This window comes from Fringilla coelebs, assembly GCF_963513975.1.
Source record: "Fringilla coelebs genome assembly, chromosome: 2".
Classification (NCBI taxonomy): domain Eukaryota; kingdom Metazoa; phylum Chordata; class Aves; order Passeriformes; family Fringillidae; genus Fringilla; species Fringilla coelebs.
In genome coordinates, this window is record NC_140029.1 from 56724145 (window position 1) to 56742205 (window position 18061).

The 18061-nt window shown below is 35.8% G+C and overlaps 1 protein-coding gene across 1 annotated transcript in view; it reads right to left on the minus strand.

Annotated features, from left to right (window-relative positions):
* TDRD3 (tudor domain containing 3) overlaps nt 1–18061 on the minus strand; it is a 95432-nt gene that overhangs the window by 39541 nt on the left and 37830 nt on the right. Inside the window, exons 2-5 of the mRNA XM_084227179.1 lie at nt 14688–14772; nt 10857–10922; nt 7205–7365; nt 4958–5099 (exon numbers count right to left, since the gene is read on the minus strand). Of these exons, the coding sequence (XP_084083305.1) occupies nt 4958–5099; nt 7205–7365; nt 10857–10922; nt 14688–14772 (454 nt within the window). The remainder of the gene's footprint in view (nt 1–4957; nt 5100–7204; nt 7366–10856; nt 10923–14687; nt 14773–18061) is intronic.

The window sequence follows — 18061 nt, forward strand, 5'->3', positions numbered from 1 at the left end:
TCACCTAAGTTAAGAAGAGCGTTGGAGAAGAAGCAGAGGAACAAAGAAAATTATGGAATTTTGAATAATTACTAAGGCACATAAAGCACATGTAGAAAATTCAGTTATATAACAAAATCTACACTAATAGAATAAAGCAGAACACAAATAGGCAGCAGATGTTTTTTCATACAATGTCCAATGAAATTGCAGCCAGTAGCGATTGTAAAGGCACACAGCAGCTTTAAAAAGGGATTCAGACTAGAGAAAGGAAGGTTCAGGGGGACCTTATCAATCTGCATGATGGAGACAGGCTCTTTACAGTGGTGTCCAGTAAGATGACAGAGACAGTGGGCAGAAACTGAAACATAGGAGGTTCCCTCCATCACAAAACACTTTTTTGACTATGAAGGTGACTGAGACAGGGAGGCTGGGGAGTCCCCATCCTTAGAGATACTCAAAAGCTGCCATGACAGTGTTCTTGATTGAGCCAGATGACCTCCATCCTCAACCATTATGTGAAATTCTTGATCCCATGCACAAGCAAACACAGAAAGGATTAATCAGAATTGTACCCTCTGATATAATACAGCAATTCTGTATGCCATGTAAGTGCTCAGACTGTGATCTCTCCCTAAAAACAATCTCCTTTTTGCCACTGCTGGAAACAAAATGCTGTGCTACTAAGAAAAAAAAAGAACAAGTACTCAATGCTGTTAAAATGCACCAGAATTGCATTTCCTATAATGTATCTCTTTTATCAGCTTCATTTCTTACTGTCCTTTTCGCCCAACGGACATTCATGCATGACTACATACATTCCATGTTGTCTGAGACAGCTTTAATTACTTAAGGCTATATATGACATTTACCTATATATTTATTACCCGGATGTAGAATCAATTTAAATCCATCATGTGAGAAATGGAATATAAACACGAAAATGCTTTAGGCCACTAAGTTTAAGAAATTCTCTGATAACAAAGTTACAGAATAATTTAGCTAATACATACCCAAATTAAAGCTTTTGGTCCACTCCTTTCAAGTTAACTACTTTAATTCAGGAGCCAAAGACTGTTTTCTAAATAATTTGTAGCTATTAATTCCTTTCAAGGTTGAAGAAAAAGAATAATCTTTTTTCTCATACCTTAGAGCAAGAAACACTGATAAAGTATTCAATAAATTATTCAAAAAAAGCACTTAGAAGTGCAGAAATCATAAAATTTTTGTGCTTTAGTTTCAAGCAGTTCACTTAAAATGCTGCCGTAGAAATACGAGCCAACCAAGGGCTGATCACTGCAGCATGCTCACACCTCCCTGTACCTATTAACTGAAGCAAAAGGTACAACAAGGATTACATGGCCAAGCCACTTCACTTCCCCAGAGCAGGCACTCCAAGTGCAATAAACCCTGCACTTATTCTGGGATTTCTATCTGTTCACTTGTTTGTTTGTACCTAGAGAAATGCAAGCAATTTTGGAATGAACTCCCATACTGAATCAAATTATAATTAAAAGAAATAATTATAGGCCAGACAAGAAGTCAAGCATCAGATTAATTCCTCATGTCCTATAATCAGGAAGAGCAAGCTAAATTTACACTTTTTTTCTTTTTTTTCCCAAATCAGAATCAATAAATCACATAGAAGAAAAAGACTGTTCCAATCTACTGCTCAAATGTGCAACTGGGCAAATGGCAAAAAAGCCCTTATAGATTGACTGGCTATTTGACAGCATCTACCTACATAAATTTTGAATCATAACAATTTAGTGCACAAAACTGTTATCCATAATGAAAGAATTCTAATGAAACCTTCTCAAGGAGCACTCTCTGCTGAGAAGTGAGAGCAGCTGCTTTAGAAACAAAGTTTCAAATAGAACCAAATAAAAAGCAAACTGGCAACACACACAATCTTTTTTAATTTACAATTTAATTTCCTCAAAACCCAGCAGTAACTATCATTTACAATAAACTTTGTTCTAAATACATATAGTGCACTTCTTTTACCCATTTTGCGCTATTTGCATCATGACACTAAAAACATATTTCCTAGAGAATCTCTTAAGAATCTCTTAAGAAACTAAGGTTTACAATATGAGACTGCTAGATATTATGTACTATTGTACCTTTGCCTTTCTTTATACAAGTATTTTGAAGTATACCTAAAACTACTTCCTTTTCCCATGAGGTAACCTCACCTTCACCAAAACAGAAAAATCTTGAAATATACTAAACAGCTTTACTTTTAGATGATCTGCAATTCTAAGTGTTAAAAATTTAGGAACATACCAAATAGTCTCACCAATCATTTCAGCAGATTTGCTTCAGACTTCACTTATATATTGTCTGGTGTTTTGTTTAATAGCAATACAAAATACTCTTCCCTCATAAGAAGGGTACCAGCAATATCATACACATGCTGACCCTTCGTGTTTGGAACACCAGTCACCATCAGAACACGAGAAACACCACAAAGCAATAATTATTTGGAACTGTGTTTTTTCTTAAAGATGTCCATGACACTTTACCTTATACTTCCAAATAGTCTAGAAAAGCAAATCTCAAAGAAACAATCTCATTTACACTCCTTCCTCTTTTATTTACTGTCTCTTAAATAGGGACACTTAAAATGACCTGAAATTTCCAGGCAAGAATTTACCTTATGATAAAATTGAGTCTACAAGGAAAGGCACACTTATTCCTTACACAGTGTGGTAATACTGCATTCATTCCACATACACTACATTGCATTATGAGTCTTTTATTACTAAAACTTGATTCCTCCTGAAAGCAATTTCAAACACTGCTCTGAATAGAACAAAACAGCAATGCAATTGAACTAGTAGAAGCTGACAAGTGGGTGCAAGGGCACTACCTTAAGACAGAATAGACAACTTTTATTCTAAAGTTTCATGTTATTTGGCTTAATAGCACTAACTTTATAATAAGTATAAAACCCCTATTTCATGATCTACAGAGGAAGCCAAATTAACACATCTTAGACTTCCTAGTGGAGAGAAAATATAAAACTGCCATCAAAAATAAAAAACTAGCTTCAAAACAAGTAATTTGAAATGGTTTCACAAATAAAAGTTTTATGTCTTTTTATGCAATACAATTCAGCATTTAAGCTGCCATGTCAAGATTAGACAATGAGTGGCAATATCTTTATCACCTCTTAGGTATTTTAGCAATTATGCTTATTTGTCAGCTGTACTCTTCTACAAACCCTTCTGAACAGGATTGAAGCATCGAGTTCATAGGGAAACTGCTACCATGTAGCATCTGGCTTCTACAGATTTGTTTGAGCCCTATCTGTCTAGCTGTCAGTCTGGATATAGAACTGGAACTACAATTTCCAGTGGTCATGGTTCACCTGTCCAAACTGATTCCTTGTCACCCACAGCTTTTCTGACATGGCCACGTTCATGTGCTGTGAGCTGGTCAAAACGAAAAAGAAAATACTCTGGCAAACTCCAAAAGTTTGAGAACCTTAACTATTGCAGCAGGCAATAGTTAACTTTCTGTATCTTACCAGAGCAAATCAGTGACAGCTACCACTCTGTTACACATACTGCATACAGCCAAGAGAGCTGGCTAACAAGTGCTAGAAGTTGTTGTCAGCAGCATGCCTTTGGTTATAAAATTCTTTGCTTTTTTATTTATGTAAATAGATTCTGTTCCAAGTTATTTATTGATACTGATTTCAAAAACCATTCATTAAGTATAAAGCAAAATTTATCTGTTGAAGTCGAGGTAGAAGAAATATGAAAACAGACAAGAAAGCAAACCAGTTCTATTCTTGTCTTGTGAATTCTTAAGAAAGTGTTAGCTCTGTCCTCTCTCTCTTCTGCACCATCTACCTTCTTTAACTGAAGAGAGAACTCACAACACTTATTGCTAAGTAAGAAAAAAATCATAAAATGGGATGGGGTTCTGCCGAAGCCTTCTTTATTTTGAAAGCTTCATTTAAAACCAGGAATGCTTTTGTGTTGTAAAAAAGCCCTTATTTTTAGCTATAAAGGCTGAAGGATGACAAACAGGATCTACTAGAACGCATAACTCTATAATTCAAATTAATTTCAAATAATTCAAATCAGTTTGCTGGAATCTATTAAGTTCACCAAAGAAGGCTGGCTCTAACAAAAATTACTGAGCCCAACTTAGCAGGAACAACAATAAAATGACTACTTCATAGAGAACTAACCATTATGTTCATAAGCAGGTACTCTGTTTCAGAGATGTGGATGCAAAAATACAGAGATGTGCATGGTTGCAGTAGCAATAGTTAACCTGGCAAATATTTGGGACTAATGGCTGTAGGGTTACAACTCTTGCCCTAGGAACTTCCACCTATTTGTGAGAAAATGTATGAAAAAATATTCCTGCAGCTACTTTTGTTCTGCTGGGACAGAAACCAGAGTAAAGGAGCTTACACATATTTACACCTTGTTGGAAGAATTTTAAATCTCCAATTTGACTTTGTAACCACAATTTACCTAAAGTACTGATGAAATTTGGAGTACAAGGCTCATTCCAAAGGTTACCAACTTCAATGCTTTCTGTACATTATTCTATTATTTTTGCCTCAAAAAGACACAGTCTGCAGACAGTAACTGTAAAAGGCAGAACTCCATAGTATTTTGGTACCAAACACAATGTTTAAGAAAGCCATGACTATTTACCAACATAATACCACCCATCACTATTTACCAACATAAATTTAATATATTTGATTAATATTTCAATCCCTGCAGAAAGGAATCGGTTCCCATGCAAATATCACTTGTAATTTTTTAATGTGCAACATTATACATAAGACCTATTTGCATACTTTTGGCTGCAGCCCTAAAACTATTTGGACAGTACAGTTCTAAAAGCTTATTATATAAAAGTTCACAGTCAACAGAATAAGCTTGACATTTTTAAATGTAATATGCAACCTGTAAGACAAGCATTTCCAGTGGTGTTACCTCACCCTTTGTAATTCCCACTTTTCTATAAGATGCTCCACTTCACCTCCAAGAACAGCTGTGTTACTGTCATCCAACAGCAAGAATCCATTTCTCACTTCAACAATTCCTGAAAGCCTAATTTTTGTTCCAGGTGGAGTGTTCAGGCTAGAGGCAGAAACAAAGTCAAAAAATTCAAACAGATTTATTAATATTCTGTCATAAAAAACATATAAAAACTACTCTTATTATAATTCCAACATTTTCATATGCCATAATAAAAAATTAGCATCAAAAAGCACAGTACTTTTCAACAGCTTTATTGAAACACTTTCCACACATTACACAAAAATGCCACACTGCAAATTAGATTCTAACAGAGATGAATACTGGCAAATTGTCTATTTGGCTAATGTCTAATTTCACAATGCCGAACTAAGGTTATGATTTGTTTCAATTATCAGATGATATTCTTAAACAACTGATTTGAGGCAGGTTTCTTGTACTCGCAGTTAAGAGAGGATTTCCAAATAGTTAATCATCTCTTTTTTTTTTAGACATTTAACTTAGTAGACACAGAGTGGATAGAAAGGAACCTTTTTACACATTGTTAAGAGCTAGGAGTATACTAGAATAAATATAAAACCCATGCATCTCATAGTGCTTCTTCTCTCACTACTCCACAATTTTAAAACATATGAATACTTTCTATCACCAGCTCCTACATGGTGCCACCTTATCTTCTTCTCATGTGACTCTACCCTAGGAAAAGCAACAGCAGAAGCATAAAAGAATCATGTACTTCCAACATGCAATTGAAAGATATGACAAGCAAGGCAATCTGGAAACTGCTTCTTCTTGTGAGAAAGAGGACACAGCCAGTTAAAACCTTTTAACTGAGAAACAATAATCTCTTTAAAATATGCTAGAGCTACTGTTGCAATCACAGGCCCATACCACACAGTGAGGAAAATAATCACGGAGTCAGCCAATTACAGTACCAGTGCCATTTAACCGTAGCAATGTTAATGGATTTTTGCATTGTTCTGATAAAGGCAAAAAAATGGACAATCAGATAATAGACATGAAAGAAATACTGAGGAAAAATTAAAATGAGGCAAGGGGAAAGGGGTAAATGGAAACTATAGTCCTGAAAAACCTATAATATAAAAGAAAAATAAATGAAAATCACAATTTAAGTAACACTATGTACTGAAACACGATATTATTGCAGATTAATAGTCAAACATCAGACCTGAAAAAATTAAATTACATATAACACAAATTAAATCTTTAAATGTTACGTAAAAAGAGGCGTTCACAACATTACTAGAGTGATGAGTTCTCTAACATTTTTGAGATTTTATCAAAAAGCTTTCAAATTATATCTTACCCAACTGTACTGGGTATTCATCTTCAAACATTTTGTGATCTAGAATCTACTTACACAGGAGTCTGTTTGCCTTCCTTTACTGCCCTCTTTATATTCGCATTGGAATATGCTATTCCAAGTTCTGCTGGCACAAGCTAAAACTAAAATATCATTAAATGTTCTGACAGCATCACTCTGAACTGCAAGCTAGCTCCTGCTCAGAAGGAACAGTTTAACACTTAAAGATGACATTCAAAAATTAAGTATATATCTATATCTAACTGCTGCGGCTAGCAGAGAACGATAGAAGAAGAAGGGTTTATTTTTTTAAACCTAAGTTACCTAAGCTAGAAGTGAGCAGAGCACACCATGACTCTGCAGACAAAACACCAGAGATTGTTTTTAGCACCTCCATAACGAAGCACGCACGCAAAACATTGCCATGTTCAGCAGTAATCACCTCCCTTACCCTTCACTTTTAACTGAAGAAATATCCAAGTTAAAGACCTGCCCAGGGTTGAGCAGCATTGGTTGCACTGGGTTAGGAGTGTCAAGCCTGTGGCAGTCCTGCTACAAATGTAAGGCAAAAGATCTGCTACTACTGAAAATTGGGAATTTCACTCAAGTTAACACACAACCCAAAAATGCTATGTGTTGTGAAACTACAACTCAGTAGATGGCAAAAAACCACTTTCTTCCATTATGTAGTTCAGCATAAACAGAACTGTAACTTACATTCATATGTACCTTTGCATGCTGAATTTAAATTTCTCCTTTATAAATAAATCCAAAAAGGAAGCCTCTTTTGCAGAGCAATATTTTCATTAATTACTAAGGACACTTCCATTATTTCAAGGACATTTAAGTAGCAAAGGAAAACATGGAAAAGTAAGCTGTTCACCTTATTTTTGACATGCTACTGTATTCTATAGCTGTGCAGCTTGTGTGTCCATCAGTCATCTGTAAACGTAACATTCTGGGAGCAGCCTGAGATTCTTCATTATCCTTTGGTGCAGCAACATTGCGAATTTTCTGTATTTGCAGGACACATGGCCCTTCCAGCTAGATAAGTCAAACGGAAAAGACAAAATTGTTAGCACTGTTTAGCAAACACACTGCAATATCTAGACATACCAACAGATGCCCCCAGGCAAAGAAAAGTGTAATTTGATCAGGCAGTCATGTTGAATTTCTATCACTCATGTACTCTGTGATAAAAATGGGTTTTACAGAGAAACAGTTGTGATGCTTCACACATCTCTGAGATACCGATTATAAAATAAAAGTGAATGAAAACAGTGTAGGAGGCAAACAAACAAAAACACAGATACTGTCACTTCGAACATAGCATGAAGTCCAGATAAGATTTCACTGCAGGGTGTCACTGACAAAGTCTTCTAAAGAACAAAAGAACCAGCTTAGAAGACTCTCTGTTTCGATCAAGAGGAAATTTCAAGTACAACTGCTTTGTAAACTCCAAGCAGAAACATAGCTTCCTTGAACAATGGTCCAATCAAAACATAACTGAAGGGACGTCACTTGACTACTGATTATGTAAAAATGGATACCCTACTAGACACACCACAATCTATATTACACACAATAAAAATTATAACTAAAAAGAACTAAAGAAAAAAACAAACAAATAAAACAAACAAACAAAAAAACCACCAAAAAAACCCACAAAAACCCCTCCAAAAAACACCACTGCAAACAAAAACCACCAAAAAAAAGCAAAATAAATCCACCTGAAAAACCCAAGCCCAAATCAATAAGCTCAACCATTTACCACATTTCAGCTATAGCTAAGTCATTTTAATTTCTCTGAAAAAAAATGTCTGTGGCTGCTCAACTGATCTCTAGCTGCTAAATGACAGCAAAAGATGAAGAAGTGCACAGTTCATCAGCTTCTAACCTTGAAGAAACAGAATAGGTAGCCAGAAGAACACAAAATGACAGCAGATAACCAGTAGGTAAGTATATATAAAAAGAAGAGAAATTAATAAATAAGAGAACAGGAGCACAATAGCTTTACTATGATGGCAGTAGAAGATCTGATGCAGCAAACACTCTCACTGAAAGAGGCTTTTTAAAATGCAAATCAGTATTAAATAGAACCACAAATCCAATCATAATTTTGAAAAAAAAATTAAAAGGCTGTAGGAAGCAAAAATCCATTATCAAAAAAACAATGAAACAGAAATGGGGAAGCATATGAGTAATGTTTAACAGGAATTAAATTGCTGGCACCTTATGTTTTCAACTGTTTACCATCAATTTGCCAGTACTTAGAAAGGAATTCTGAGACCACAACCTTAATCCTTTCTGAATGCTTCTTCTGCAGCTAATGTTTCCATTGTAATGACACAAGTTCTCAAAAGAAAACCAATAGCACCTTAAATGTAACAGCTATTAAATTATATGCTGTAACTTTATAGTCTTCTTTGCACTTCAATTCCTTCAAGAATACTTAACGGATCTCTATGGTGTATAGTCATCTAGACAGAAATGGAAGGATTCAGTTTTCCCACATGCTATGCAAATGTGGCCATCTTGTGGTTAATGCTGGTAATATTGATTTTTTTCTAACTCATACAAAACACAGATATTAAATGAATGAGTGAAATAGCTCTGTGTATTAATGACTGAAGTTGAAGATAACCATCTATAGTGGTCAAATAACCATGTTTCATACTAGGACTCTCCCAGCTTTTATGCAACTATTTGCCTATTATACAATAGGCATAAAAAGTTATTTTTTAATGAAATAAAGTTATTTTCCATACTAGACAGAAATACATGATAGGTTCTCAAGATATAAATAAATAATACTGATATTAGTCTTGGCTGAGAGGAAGAATAGTAGCACATAATTTCTCTTTTCAACTGAAACATTTCTGAACAACAAATTACTACTTTCTATGGAGAGATTATATGTGACAGTTTTCGCAGGGGTCTCAGGCTGAGAGAAGAGATGAGACTGTTGACTCTATGTTTCAGAAGGCTTGATTTATTATTTTATGATATATATTATATTAAAACTATACTAAAAGAATAGAAGAAAGGATTTCATCAGAAGGCTGGCTAAGAATAGAAAAAAAAAATGATAAACGCTTGTGTCTGACCAAGACAGTCTGAGCTAGCTGGACTGTGATTGGCCATTAATTAGAAACAACCACATAAGACCGATCATAGATCCACCTGTTGCATTCCACAGCAGCAGATAATCATTGTTTACATTTTGTTCTTGAGGCCTCTCAGCTTCTCAGGAGAAAAAATCCTAAAGAAAGGATTTTTCAGAAAATATCATCGCTACAATTATACTAAGAAGTTGTTCCTCTCCCATAAAGCGAATGTATTTTTTTTGTAAACACATAGCTCTATAACATAATGTATTTGCAGACATTGAAAGCTAAACAGCAGCGCTGATTAAGGAGTCAGATTCGCCTTATTTGACTCAAAAAAAGGAAATTACTGTCAAGAAAGCAAAGATTCAGCATACTATCTAATAGCTTGACCTAAAAATTATAAATAGGAGTCCTTCTCAACTAGATTTTTTTTCTGTGTAATTCTTCCCAAAACCTGAAGGATTATCACCCTCCAGGAAATGGTTTGCAAGTGTCTGGTTTGGGGTTTTTTTAGAATAATTTCCTAAAGATCTATGAACATAGATAGATTTAAAACTCTTCCCATAAAGTTAGTTTACTAAGTAATATGCTGCATATACTGACTGCTGCCTAGCTAATATCTATGATACTGCAATGGACTCTCTCTCAAGTGTGCTTTGCATAAATTGCAATAATGTTTGTGCTTTTTTCTTGTAGAAGTCTGGGCTTGCAGCAGTGACTACTCCATTTAGACAACAAAATAAACAAATCCAAACAGCTCTCAGCAGCCTCTCTCATCAATCATTCTGGCTTTCTTTAAACAAACCCACCTTAACTTACCACTGTCTGAATTTCAACAGAAGAGGACAAATTTCATTTTTACCTAAACACACAATATGCATTAAAACCTAGGACGCACAAGTTTCAAGTATAATACTCTTCTCTAGTGCACAAAGTGTTATCCCATCTAACATGTTTTATCCACATGACTTGTGGGATTCACAACCATAGGAAAATGAAGTGCACAGCTATAGCCATGGATGTCAGCAGGCAAGTAACCCAGCATTAACATGCATCACTGCGTATCAGAATCAAACCACTACTTTGATTTATTTCTGACCTGCTTTGTTGCCCTCTCAGGATAATGAGGAGAAATAATGAAATGCTGATACAACGTCAAGACCAAACAAGTTAAATGACTTTCCAGCAGCAAATGAAATTGCCGGGATTGTTCAGAATTTTACTTAATCATTTCGAAGTCGTGAAATAAAACCCGGAAAGTTCTCTTTCATGGAGTTTAGGTTCACATTTTTACACTATAATAGATTCAAATATTGGGGATTTTTGTATGTGAAGAAATGACAAAATCAGACAAACGTGCCACAGAAGGCTGTCATAACACAGAAATAACAGAACACAGAAAAGTGAAGTAAAAATATTGTCTACCTTTTCCACCTTTCCACCATTGATGTCAGTGGGGAGGAATTTCTTGCCAATCGTTCTTAAATCTGTCTGAAATTATTACAGAAGACAAAACAATATTAACTGAAAATATGCACTTAAAAAAAACATAGGAATAAGAATATAGTTTTTTCCATAATGACAACTATTTATTCAACAGAAATTCACTCCTTTGTGGGATAAAAAATTCAACAACTCAAGAGTTTACAGAAGAAATCCTCTTGAATTTTAAATTATATTCTTGTTTTAATTACATTTTCTACATTGATTTAAATGCTTTTAAATAAACAAAACCAAATGGCTATGCAATGCTTAATGGTTAAACATAACTGTGAGGTTTCACAGAGGTAAAACATCCATCTTTGCTCTCCATCTGGCACTTAGAGAAAAGTATTTTTAGTTCCTGTCTTTTTACATGCACAAATCCTTACTTATTACGATCATAAACAACTCTTTCAAAAGAAAATGTGCTAAATGTAATTACGACATGAACTTGAACAATATTTTGCCATTAATATATGTCAATGGCCTACTGTTCTGGCACCCTGATCTAAAACTGAGCAGGACTGTATTTTAGTATCTGAAATACTGTAAACAATTAATTTATTCTGGTTTTCAGTGAGAAACATGGGAAAATCACAAATTAGAAAACAATCATAAGAATGCACTTTTGGCATATTTACTGAGTATATAGAGGAAATAAATGCCCAACCCTCTCTCTGTTGCACAAGATAGCCAGGTAATGACAAGGAAGCACATTCAGTTTTTCAGTCTGAGAAAATCTAAGTTTTTCACAACTGGGGAAACTCATCTGTCAGTCGTGTGTCTCTGAATAGCACACAGGCTCCTTTAAATGGTTCCTGTGTGTTCCATATCCATACCATCAAATCATTCTAGGATTGTTTGAGTTGAAAGGGACCCTAAAGAACACCTAATTCCAACTCCCCTTCTATGGGCAGGGTACACCTACCTTCCACTAAGACAATATTGCTCAGAGCCCATCCAACACACCCTTAACACTTCCAGGGATGGGGTATCCATAACTTCTCTGAGCAATCTATTCTAATGCCTCACCACCCACACAGTAAAGAACTTCCTCCAGCCCAAACCTACTTTCAGATTGAAGCCATTCCCCCCTTGTTCTTTCACCACATCCTTGTAAAAAGTCTCTCTCTCCATCTCTCTCATAAGCTTCCTTCAGGCACTGGAAAGCCACAATTAGGTCACCCCTAAAACTTTTCTTTTCCAGGCTGAACAATCCCAAGCCTTTACTCACTGGAGAGCTGGTCCACCTCTCTGATCATCCTGGTGTCACTCCTCTGGACTTGCTATAACAGGTTCATGTCCCTCCAACAGGACACGAACCAATGCTGTACCAGGACCCCAGAGCCTGGTACAGCATTGCAAGTAGAGTCTCACCAGAGCAGAGTAGAATCCCCTCCCTGACCCTGCTTTGGACACAGCCCAGCACACGTTTGACTTTCTGTTCTGGGCTGTGAGTGCCCATGGCTGGGTCATGTCCAGCCTCTCATCCAGCAGCACCCCCAAGTCCTTCTCAGCAGGGCTGCTCTCCATCTGTTCATCCCCAGCCTGAGTTGATACTGGTGCTTCCCCAACCGAGGAGCAGCACCTTGCACTTGGTCCTGTTAAATCTCACAAGATTCCCATGCACCCACTTCTCTAGCTTGTCCAGGGTCCCTCTGGATGGCATCCTGTCCTTCAGGTGTGACAACTGCACCACTCAGATTGATGTCATCTGAAAATTTGCTGAGAGTGTACTTGGACACTTCATCTGTGTAATTAATGAAGCTATTTAGTGACACTGGTCCCAATACAGATCCCTGAGGGACACCACTTGTCACTGATGTCCATTGGGACTCTGAGCCATTGACCACTACCCTCTGGATGGGACTGTCCAACTACTTTCTTATGCCTCTAACAGTCCGTTCATTAAATCTATCTTTCTCCAGTTTGGAGAGAAGGATATTCTCAGGGACTGTGTCAAAGGCTTTACCAAAGGACAGATAAATGATAAATCTGTAGCCCTTCCCTTGACCACTGATGCAGTCACCCCAACACAGAAGGCTACTGGGCTGCTCAGGCAGAACTTGGCCTTGCTGAAATCTCCAGCTCTACATCAGAGTAGCAGGAAGGGTAGACAACTTTTACAAATACTTTTTAAGTTCTTAGACAAAAACATTTGAAGGGCTGAAGATACATTTACGTCTACTTCATACTCATTTAAGCAATTCACACACATACGTTCAAAAAAGGTAAAAAAGGTCAGCTGACTTCTGCATTTCTTCTGCCTGAAAGGTGCCTCTAGCAGTCAAGGAAGAATTTGTAAGAAGTGGAACACAAATTCACTGCTATCCTGCCATTAAAGACACATTGCTACTCTCTACTTACTCAACAGACAAGTTAATCTTCTGGGGACAAAAAGAACTGACTTAATGATTAAAAGTGATAAGCCATTAATTCTGGCTTTGGAGTACTTGTGCAACATTTCTGGTTTATTTTTATTATCTATTAAACAAACCTGAAATACCAACACAGTCACAAATGATCATGTCAGTACTCATTCGAGCACATGATTACATGCAGGGCAGTACCCAGCAACTCACAAATACTTTATTTGGGTTTTGTATAAAGCAGCAATGCATTCTCAAACATATGGACATGCTGCTCTGGTGCAGGAATCAAATGCTTCCCTTCTGCATGTTTTGTATTATATTCTTTGCATCTCTGCATTACAATTTTGCTTTAATTCTTTTCATATTCCTTACATGAACTGGTGCCTGCATACATGAGTGACTGAACACATGCCTTAAGGAATAAGTGAAAGCAGAGCAGAGTGGACCCTCTTTTTCAGAAAATCATCTAAAACCATCAAGTGGTTAAAACTTGAGCGTGGACAAAATAATCCCCAACCACTCTCACATAATTTCATTATTTTATTATTTCTAATTTCATCAAGGAAGAATACGTTTCTCTTAAGCACTCGACTACATTGTTTTCCCCCTTGAAACTACATATAGTTATTACAAAATTTATATTAAACAAAATAAAATACAGTCTATATTAAACCATTGAAAACATCTGAGCATGGATTTGATAAAACATGTTAAAAGAAAATAGCAAATACATGAACTAAAAAAAGCAGCAGACTTATTAATGTTTACCAGCAATGTATATACTAGAATTCTGAAACACAGGGATTTACACGCACACTTTTCCCATATCCTTAAAAATATTATGGTATATTGCTTTGAAGATGTTGCTCTATCTTGTACATTCCTTGTTAATTTTTTGCCAAAATTATGAGTACTAATCCAGATTTCTATAGTAAAGAAAAAAAAAACAGGTTTTAGTTACATAAATATGTAGACAACACTGGATATGTAGCCTGTATGTGCTTTAAGGAGTATCATGTCCAGAAGTCAAAGTAAGGTTGCTTTATTCATCCCAACAAACTTATACTAAAATTTCATACTTATGTCATTACATAGCACTTCCGGTTGTATTACTGCTTGTAGCTGGACTTTAGTTTTACATTTCATAAACAAAAAAAATATTTTCGTACAGCTAAATCTGTTCGTTTTTTCTCCTACATGTTTTGCAGTTTGGAATAGATGTTCTTTCCAAATAAAACTCACAATTCATACAGGCAAGGAGAGAGGTAAGTACTCTGTCCTTTACATAAATCACACTGACAACAGCACACTTAATTAGACACACAAACCTATATTTGAGCCATTACATTTATCATTTTTAGCATGATTTCTCAGAAAAAACATTTTCACTACCATAACTTACATTAAGGGCAACTAGGATAATATCATTTGTATCAATTTTTTCAGATGAACTTAAGCAAGCTTCAATTCCTTCATCTGAAAGACACCTGTTAAAGAAAAAAAATAGAATATCACATGATGTATCAATGAGACAAACATTTCTTCTGTCTATGAGATTGTCTTTAGTTCCTATCCTTTGTACTGGTGAAGCATAGATTCAAAAACACATGAAAAATTACTTAATGAAAGTCATTTCCTTACACAGATGGTGGTAGCACTGGATCAGTATCTTTCTGCAAAAATTCTGTAAGTATACAATAAGTTTTGAACACCTGATTACCTGAATCCATTTTAAAGGGCTGACCTAACTTTCAAAAAAACCTTTAAAAAAGGACAATTTTAACTTGAGTGATCAGAATTGTGACATTTGTTGTTCACTTTGCCTACTCTGAGCCATTTGCAGTTCCAGTTTTCAATTTTATGTAGCTGGCAACCCGCCTTCTTCTGCACACCTCTTCATTTTATTCCAATACATCACAGCAACCATTACATAATTGATAGACACCCAGTCTGAAACACAGTTCTTCCTCAACATTTAAATAACTACTCACCAAGAAATCATCTTTTCCCAAATAATAAAATAATGATTTAAGAAACAAAGAGTAACATACTCTAAAAATACTAAAAATAAATATTCCTGGGTGCTTCAAGAAATACTTTGTTTTGAAGAAAATAACATGCACAGTATGACATACAAACAATGCAAAAAATACTTGAAGGGAAGTACACTTGACAGACCTTTTTGATTCCAGCCCTGGTGACTTTAACATTGCCCTTTCCAGTCCTGCCAGTGTTCCAAGACTAATTACTGCTCCCAGCTGTGCTCTAACCCAGACACTTGATGGGATTTATCTGTTCATGTCAGACAATGGAATCTAGCAAATCCTGAGTCTCTAGCCCACTATCACCAAGAAGAAGAAAAGCCAATAATGAAAAAATTCAGACAGCAAAAAAAGCATACATATATAAAGAAGCATAAGAAGAAACAATCCTTTTTTTTTTAATAAAGGACAAATGCTTGAGAAGAATAAGGCAGCAAGATGTGTTGCCTTGCATGGGAATACAGGATTTCCCAGCTGAGTAATTCTAAGCTTCAGTACTATGATATGGGAAGATTTGTGCAACTCCTGTGCATTAGCAGCTCTCATTAGCTGGAGTCAGAAGGTAAAGCAGAACAGCATTCCCACTCTGTGCCAGGGGAAACAGATACAACCAGACTATCCTGCTCTCGAGGCTTTAACTGTGGCTTAATTACACCAACAGACTTCCTAGAAAGAGCAGCATCAAACTCCACCAGTTTGCCTTCTGCCATCTTCAGAATAAAACTGAACATAAGCTGAACAGCAGGGGCTGAGGAAGTACAAAATCCGTAAGCTGAGTTTTAGACTGTTGGCTAAGTCATGGAAGGATTTTTCTTTTACTGTTCCAAATGCAAATGAAGTTATTCTTCATTCTACTAAAGCTAGAGGGGCTGCAACTCTCTTAGAGTTATTTAAGCCGAGTACTTCAACATAAGCGCTACCATTTTCTGGCAAGAAAAAAACATTTTTAAAGAATGAGTAAACAAGAATCTGACCTACACTTAAACTTTCTTTATATAGGACAAGATTAATTCTTCTATTACAAAATTCACTGCTGAGTCGTGTTTTACTTTTGCACCTCAAAGTGAATAAGACTGAATCGCAGCTGTCAAAATAGCACTCTAGTTTAATCAAAATTTTCAGTTTATAATTTTTTATGTATAAATTTACATATTAATTTTCAGTTTAGCCTGTCTTACTATTTAGTAAAGCTTTTGAGACAGAAGGATAAAGAGAACCTCATGAGAAAAGACCACTAATTTTTGACTCATGCTAATTTAAGCAACAGAACTTAGCAAAAACATTGCCTATCTGACCAAAATCTCTGCCAACCTCACAGGGACACCAATCATAAAATACTACTGAGGACATCTGTTAGGTTGATTTAAGCAAACATCAAAGCTTTTTAGCAAAAACCTAACTGACTTGGTTTTTTAAGAGTTTTCAAAAAAACTAAATCTGAGAGTATCAATGAAGGGGGGATACTTTATAGTTTGGGGTTGGTTGGTTTGGTTATTATAGATGCTTATTATATGAAAATATAAATTAGGTAAATGTAAAAGATCAGGATCAAAATTACTTTCAAGAAAAAAAATCAAATCAATAATTCTGTCAGCCAAATTTTGCTAAAGAACTTCAACAGAGAAAAAAAAGAGCTTTCCAGGAATGTGTCAGGTGCTGTTTCTGTGCAACATGATACAAAACTATAGATTTAGTAAAAAATGGTCAGAAATTGGCCAGGAAGCAAATTGCAACCAGGAGACATTGCACACCAGATTCAGCCAAAGCACAGATCTTTCCTGCTGTAACAGAAGCTAGAAACCAGTGTATATCAAGTCCGTCTTTTCCATTTTGCCATAATAACATTCTTATACAGACTACTTCATATAGCAATGAGTACACCAAACATGTTTACATTTTCTTTAAAAAATTAAAGAATCTTATTTTAAATAAATTATTTTATTCTCTCCTATTTGTACAGTCTCCTATAAGAACTAAGCTTTAGCTTTGAATATTTCCTGCTACAGGCACAAATTATTTAAGAAAATAAACATAAGTATTTTTATTAAATTGATTTTAAAATAAATTTATTTATACAGAATAAAATACATCTACCTCATTCAAGTATGAAAAGGGAGTTAAAATAGATAAAGCTATCTCTTTAGATGGCATAATCCTTTCCCCGACAACATAAGGATTATAAAGTCTGAGCTTTTTCCTGACTCTGAAGGAGTAAGATTCCCTTTTTCTATCTGTTCTTAATGAAGGCATGCAATATGCTGAACGTAGGACCTTTACAGCATAAGGCCACTCAATTCTTTGTTCTCTGTATTAGATCAAGGAAGAAAAAAAAAAAAAAACCTGACCCTGAACAAAACCAAAACCAGTAAAAACCTGCTCTGGAGTCAAAGAGAATATCCCTTCAGCTCTGTGTCTCTATTATATTCACTCAAGTGCCTCACATCATCTGCATTACCTGTTCTGCCCGTTTTGCAAAATATCATGACCTTAGGTAACAAAAGGTGACCTACAGTGTGATCCTATTACATTAATCCAACACAATTCCTATTGCCAAGCGGCTGGAAGCAATCCCAAGCCACGCATGAACCAGATCACACTGCTGGAAGTGCCCATAAATCCCCCAATTCCCAAGATCTACCTGGCTGTGTACCTGGTGCTGTACAAGCAGTGTCTATCAACTCTTGCTCTCCACACCTCCATTCCAAGCTGTCTCCGCCAACTTTACTTTATAAAT